At 39.2% G+C, this 7,662-nt stretch overlaps 1 protein-coding gene across 1 annotated transcript; it reads left to right on the top strand.

Annotated features, from left to right (window-relative positions):
* Positions 1–225: 225 nt before the first annotated feature.
* LOC107679674 (transmembrane protein 51-like) lies at positions 226–4,320 on the top strand. The gene is made up of 3 exons (XM_016475296.1): positions 226–442; positions 2,328–2,788; positions 3,723–4,320. Exons 2-3 carry the CDS (start codon positions 2,451–2,453, stop codon positions 4,123–4,125), a joined length of 741 nt encoding a protein of 246 aa, XP_016330782.1. The 5' UTR covers positions 226–442; positions 2,328–2,450; the 3' UTR covers positions 4,126–4,320.
* The last annotated feature ends 3,342 nt before the right edge of the window (positions 4,321–7,662 follow it).

Raw genomic sequence — 7,662 nt, 5'->3', positions numbered from 1 at the left:
GAATGAAAATAAAATAAGATTAAGACTTGAAACTGGAAACCCTGATAGTTTATGATTTTATTTCAAAATAAAGTTTTAATTTTTTTCTGTATTATATGGAGTTCTTATATTCATCATCACCATCTGTTTCACAGAAAGTCTCGAAATGTGGTTCTCTAAAGCTTTATGGACCATCAGTGGATGGGGAAGTTTACCTTCAGAACACATGGGCGGGGCAGGAGCCCGAACAGGTCTGTTAAAGGGTTAAATCTGGACTGCAGGGACAGGACGATGTTCATGTCTGTGAAACTCGAGGCCAAACCGCTTTAAGAAATTCAAGTTAAATTTCTTAAGGAATGTTGCAAAAGCTCCGGTGTACGTGTACATCATTGGATTAAAAGTGGTTTCATCCAGCATTTAAACGGGGTTGGTCTTCTAAACACAAGGAAGAGCATTTTTCTGGGTAAGACTCATTACATTCCCAGTGAACTTTAAGTTTGACTCGTTTTCCTGGAACTTTTATTACTGTTTACATGATTTTACATGGCTCGTTCGGTCTTTAAGACGCATGTCGTGCGCAGCGTAATTTGTTGTTTTAAGTGTATCTTTATATATTTAATCATAGATTTTCATTTTTACGTCTTACAATGTGATCACTCTGTAAAGACTTGTCTGCTTTTGCTATCTCTTAGTGTTTAACAGGACTTCTGGTCGTGTTAAATTGCATTAATAGGCTATATGTAATGTTTGCGTTAAAGATATTTAACTCTTACTTATCAATGTTTTGTTTCCATTGACACGTATAGACATTCAAAATCTAGATTTTCAGACGATTATGCTTAAAGGGACACCAAGAAAGAACATTTTGCTTTCACTTGCCCTCATATTCTTTCAAACTTTCAAGACTTTCTTTCTTGCGTGATGCACAAATGGAGATGTTTGACAGAATGTTAAACATCTGACAGCCTTACTGCCATTTACACATTTTTAAACGTTTTTGCATGTTGCATAAAAATAGGTGCCCAAGTTAAAATAAGTTTAAAACACATATGGAGACCTTTTGTCCATTCCACTTGCATTTTTAATCATAAAAGCATATTCTGTGTGAACTGCCCCTAGGGTGTCCTTTTGAGTACTGTAAATGATGACATAATTTTTGGGTGAACTATCCCTTGAAGTTCACTGATGCTGAAATGTGTGTGTACTTTTCCCTCTAAGAGACAGCTAAGTAGGCTGTCGCTAGAGTTTCTGGGCCCCTGGTACACTTTGTTGCCTTGAGCTTCCTCAGCTGAACCCTTTCTCCCGGTTACGGTGCCCCTGTGTGGTGTGAATTTATGTGGCTCAATTTTTTTTTCTTTTCTGATTTGGCTGAAGTGGCTTTTGTGAGGGGAGGAAATTCCTGCCATTCCCCAGTGCGTATTCACTATCATAATTTAATCTGTCTGCATGCTTAGACGTGCTAGGTAAATTCTATGTTATGTATCTATTTCAGGCATGTACACTTACTAAACCTTGCTTATGTGTAAAGGAAATTAAATTCAATAAGTCAGATGTGCCGGAATTAAATAATGTCTGTCCATGGAGACTTTAAAAACACTGCAGGAATACAAACACAAAGCTCATGAGCAACAGCCATTATTTTTCCATACACACAATCACAGCTCAAGGAAATAGATTCCATTATAAACTACCTGGCTCTACATGTACAAGATTTACACTGATCTGAGAGCATGGCTTAATGTTGCTACCATGCTGAGAAATGATTAAGGGTGCGGTAAGAGCGCTTATCCCAGACCTGCCTGTACAGATAATCAATACCAGGAGCTGTGTAGGCATGACACAGCAGAGTTATGATGTGCTTTCTTTAGTGTGTGTGTCTATTAAACAATATCACATTGTTAGTAAAGATATTTTTGGAGTTTGGAGCTGCCTGGTTTTCACTCTAAAGTACACCTTCCAGAGCAGAGATTAAATTTCACCGAAGTCTGCGTTTGTGAAAGCAGTGAACTTTCTTACTTCACTCTTGAATCAAACTCTTTCTTCAGTTTTCGTGCACCTGTAACTAAAGCTCAGTTGAAGGGACACCTGCTTAATCTCATGGAAGGAATTTAGGCAAGCCTAACATGTCTACCAATGAGTGTGTACACAATAAATATGCTTTGATAAAAACCTTATCACTGCGGAAGCACAGGCTGGGTTACTGCTATGCTATTTTCACATTGGCTTTATGGAGGGACTGGGCCTGGATCTTGGCCACTTATTGATATATAAGACTCTTTTATGATAGTCTGTCTGATGATTCAATCACTTTTCTGCTGATTCACCTTTATTTGATTTTCTGTTCACAGAGCGGGTCAGTGCTCCAAAAAAGACAGGAAAAAATGAGATAAGGTTTGTAGGCATTTCGACAGGCACAGGACGACAAACAACGTGTCCGGAGGAGATTCAAGTCCACGGGAAGGTTTGGAAGCATGTCCTACAGCGACCAGACTCCACCCAGTCCCAGCAGGACCAGCGGCAGTAGCTCTGGGGCGCAGTATGCTACTGCCGCGCTGGGCGTGGGCCTAATTGCTCTGGGGATAGTCATGATTGTGTGGAGCGTGGTGCCGGCAGGGTCTGGAGGGAACAGCTCCACACCCGGCATGGATCAAGGTCAAGCTCGAGAGACCTCATCCGTGGCGTTCGTCCTAGTAGGGGGAGGAGTGGCGCTTCTGCTGCTGTCTGTGTGTCTGAGCGTACGGAACAAACAGCGGGCGGCCCGGGGACAGGAAGCCGGCAGTACACCTGCAAACACAGGGGAGGGGGCTACGTGAGTACATACTGTTAAATACACACCCAGGTGCAGCCACATTCTTACCCTTTATGATTATAAGTAGGCCAATGACATGACTGATTTTTTTTTTGTCTTATTCATGTATTCAAGAACACATAAAAATGTAATTCAGTCATACAGTGACTTGAATTCACTTCATTTTTTTTTTTTTTAGTTTCTGAATTAACATTCTTTTTTATTTTCTTACATCATAAATGTCAGGTTGACACAACTCTCCTGATATCATAGTGAAAAAATCCCCATGAAAATAATGAAATTCTTTATTAAACATTATTAAGTAGTTTGGTATAAGCTTGTATTACTAAGTCTTAGAAAAAAAAAAAAGATTTTAACAAAACTGCTTATTAATACTTGAAAAAACTTTGTCTGCCATATCAATGTGGTCCAACCTACATGCAGGAAAAAAGACAGTAAATTATATGATAAAGAGGACCTCTGCAGACTCTCATGACTGTCTCTCTTGTCTCATTTTGAAGGCTGCGCCCTCCAGAGGTCGCATTTATCAGCCACATATATCATCAAGGATGTCTCATTTTTTAGAAAAGTAACCATTATAAAGTTGTCGGTTAGGCCTTTTGAGGTGCAAATTATTGTGTTTTCTTTCTGACTTTGGAATGTAATGGTTACTTTTCTAAAATGAGGCAGAATGAGGATTTTCTCCTTATTATCAGTGTTAAAAACAGTTATGCTGCTTAATATTTTTGTGAAAACCGTGATACGTTTTTCAGGATTCTTTTTTGTAACAATGTAAAAATCTTTATTACTTATAATCAATTTAATGCATCCTTGATAAATGAAAGTATTAAGTATTGATTAAGTCTTACTGACCCCAAATGTTTTGAATGATAATTTAAATGATAATGAGCTAAATATGTTTATGGTTGTAAATTTGCATTTATTTTGCATCTAGGACAGAGCAACTAGCTCAAAACTACATGGTCCCCACTTACGAGGAGGTGGTAATGAGTGGCCAATATCCCATCAGTCAGTCCTCTGAGCGACACAACAGCATCACCCAGCTGCCAGCCTATGACGAGCTAGAGGAAGATCAGCACACTGCGGAGGATGGATTCAGCCCAGCACACAGACCTTCATCCCAAATCGACCCCAGCACTGGAGCGGGCGGCCGAAGAAACAGCCGTCCCGGACGCAAGCTGATTCCCCTTAAAATTAGGCGCATAAAGTCTGACAACCTTAGAAGGAAAAGCTTAAGCGATATCCAGCAGACTAACGTGTTCACCATCGAACCCCTCACACCGCCTCCGCAGTATGACGATAAGCTCCCTCCACTTCCTACAAGCACACAACAGTGAGGCATGCTGGAGGTTTACACTTACACTGTGATGAAGTCTGCACTACTGCACTGAACTCCATATTACTCCTCTGGACAGGACGTGTCACTATCAGCAGCACAGAGGAGGCAGTATATGTGTAAAGGTGGAGAGCCTTAATTACGTCTTTCTGTGTTGGCTGTATATTTCCTGTTTAGCCAAAAAAAAAAACCTGATTGAAGCTGCTGATTGGATTAAAACCGAACTGGAATTTTGAAAGATGTTTACTGAACAACTGTTGGTCTTCATCTAGGCTGGTCTTGTCAGACTTGAAATTCAGCATCCAAGCTGTCCAGACCTTTATTTCATAGGACGTCCACAAGAATTTCCGAAGAGATGTGAAACTGTGTAAACTGTGAGTCACATCAGCACTGTTGTGTAACGGATGTGGAAGAACACACTCACACAAAATGTTCTTTTTAACCCTGTTACAGTTGCGTTTTTTGCACTGATTTGTTTGTGTGTGTCGGGTGTGAGTGTATGTGGTGGTTTGTTTGTTTTTTGTAAATTTTCCATGAACTTTGCTTTAGTTCTTGTGTTTGTGTGTAAGTATGCTTGTTCTTAGTGACCTTGTTGCCGGAGTGACAAACCGTGAGGTCATCAGTATGTGTCTCTCCTCATGGTTTACGACACAGAGAGGTTCTTTGACCCTGCAGCTGCCTTATACCACTCTCTCACCAACACACCACCAGACAAAGAGAATTTCTTGTCTCTCTTTTTCACTAACTTGATTACACAAACACTCAGTCTTTGCATCCCTTTATTTTTTACTTTTAATGTTGATTAGTGAGAAGACAACTGTGTTTCTCATAGGGCAGCTGTGGCATCTCCATGCTGTGAGGTTCAAGCTCCCAGTCATCTGTCTGCACTTGCGTTACTGCTCTAAACACTCCAGGATTTTCACATTAAGACACACCTGTAGCTGGTTATTACTGAAATCAGTGTTTCTTCTTCTGGAATTTTTACTGTTGCCACTGCAGTTTAAGATAGACGTGGATGGAAAAATGTTGCTGAATCTCATGTGTTATTTAATGATATGTTGTATGTTTCTTCTGTTTATTTTTTTTCTATTTTGTTATATTCTAAATGTAAGCTAGTATGGAATGAGAAATAAAAACATTTTGACGTGGATGTATTTGATTTAGAATATTAAAAAAATATATATTTGTGTCATGAGGGATGCTAATAATACAAAAAAATAGAGTGAGTGAGTGAGAGAATCAGAATAGAGTTTAGCCTCTAGAGCAATTTCTGTATTTTAGAAAGATCAAATGGAATAAAAAAATGTTGATATAAATCATTTTTAAAATGAAATTGATTGCTACGTTTTGAATGTATTCATGAAGTTTGTAACCACAAAAGGAAAAAAATAAAGATGTGACACAAGAAAGGATTTCCTTTTGGATGGTAAATGCTCTAAAATTTATAATAAATTTCCATCGTGAACTGATGTATTCAATTCACACCCTAACCATTTAGTGCAGTGGTTCTCAATTCCAGTCCTGAGGACCCACTGCTCCGCACATTTTGTATGTCTCTCTGACACTCATTTCAGTTCATGGATCGCTCTCCTAATGAGCTGATGATCTGAATCAGGTGTGTTAAATAAGGGAGACACACAAAACATGCAGAGCAGGGGGTACCCAGGACTGGAATTGAGAACCAGTGATGTAGTGCAGTGGTTCCCAACCCTGGTCCTGGAGGCACCCCAACATAGCACGTTTTGCATGTCTCCTTAATCAAACACACCTGATTCAGGTCATCAGCTCATTAGTAGAGACTCCAAGACCTGAAATTGGTGTGTCAGAGAAAGGAGGCATGCAAAATGTGCAGTGTTGGGGTGCCTCCAGGACCGGGGTTGGGAGCCACTGATGTAGTGGACTGTGATTCATCCAGTAACAGTCAGTTCACTATAAAGATTCATTCATTTTTGTTTACTAATTTTGTCAATGATCCATGCAGTTGGATGAGTGAGTCATTGAATCATTCACTCAACCGATTCGGTCAGGGAAGGGCGTATCCCTTCAGTAGGTCCAACCAATCGAACACTCCTTGAGAACCATACTCGAATGCTATTGGTCTGCTGTATCCGGGCAGGAAAGCAGAAACGCATTCAGACGCTCTGGAAGTGAAAGCATCCAGTGAACAGAAAAAAAGGTTACTTCTACAAGTAAGTTTGATTTTGGATTTATTAATCAAATGCTCCATTTGGAGGTAGATTGGTATAAATCCATTATAGATCTACTGTTTAACCGCAAAACCTGCTGCTATGGTCTAAGACATGGTGAGTGAGTTAGACTTTCTGAACTGCTAATAAACTGCCATGCCAATGACACGCACAATTTTAAAATGTTTATGACTAATGCTGTTCAGTTGCTTTGACACAATCTGTATTGTTAAAAGCGGTATATAAATAAAGGTGACTTGACTTGACTTGACTATTTGTTTTTATATCAGCATAAACTAACTTTTATTTTACAGTGTCTTGTGCCGGTATTCAATAACAACCTTGTATTTAATAGTACAGCTCACATGATCTAGTCCTGTGGCCACTGCAACTTTGGTTTTGTTAGCCAAAGACAAAGTAATGGAAAGTAGTAATCTGATTTTATACATAGACCCAGACTGTAAAGGGTTTAAAGGTTGAACACACATGCTACTATTAATAGATGTGAGAATATGGAGTAAAAACAGTGACTCTCACCCACACTACTGTTTTATGCAGATCTTATGATAAAATGTATCTCTCTGATGTTTAGATGCTATGCGAGACTACCTCAAAGGTAGCTGAGATATAGCGCCTCCAATTGGGCCAATAATGCAATTTCTCCTGTTATTGTATTGTCATGTGTCAAATTTATGGGTCCATAACTTTAAAATGCTACAGTAAAAATGTATATAATTGTACATGGTGACAGTCAAGTGCCTCGGGAATAAGGCCACAGTATGTCCTTTAGCGCACCCTCAAAGTTAGCTGAGATATAGCGCCTCCAGTTGGACCGATACTGCACTGGCTCTTCTAACTGTATTGTCAGTGTGTCCATGAATTCAAAACGGTACAGTATCCAACAATGCAATGGCTCTTTCAATTAAATTCTGTTTAGTAAACATTTATTTATATAATGCTTTTCACAGTACATGTTGTTTTAAAGGTGCTTTACATAAATGTATGCTTCTTACAACACCACAATAGTCTTTTATGAGATGATATCAGAAAGTACAGTTGGAAGATGCTACAAATTACAGTATTTACAAACATCATATATGCATTTAAGTAAGATGAATGTGCATTTTAAAGCACGTAACTTGATCTTTTTGCGTAATCATCCAGAGTTGATGTGATGTTCTGGAGTCTGCATTCCTCTGCGGTTTGCTCGTCAATAGCGATATTGCGAATTGCAAAATTGCGATATTGCGGTTATCCTACCACTGAGGCCTTATTCCCAAGGCACTTGACCGTTACCATGCAAATTTTCAGACATTTTTACTGTAGCATTTTAAAGGAATGGACCCATACAT

This window comes from Sinocyclocheilus anshuiensis, unplaced genomic scaffold (assembly GCF_001515605.1).
Source record: "Sinocyclocheilus anshuiensis isolate Anshui unplaced genomic scaffold, SAMN03320099.WGS_v1.1 scaffold13, whole genome shotgun sequence".
NCBI classification, from domain to species: domain Eukaryota; kingdom Metazoa; phylum Chordata; class Actinopteri; order Cypriniformes; family Cyprinidae; genus Sinocyclocheilus; species Sinocyclocheilus anshuiensis.
The sequence above is the reverse complement of the archived record's forward strand: the minus strand, read 5'-3'. Positions and strand labels throughout refer to the sequence as shown.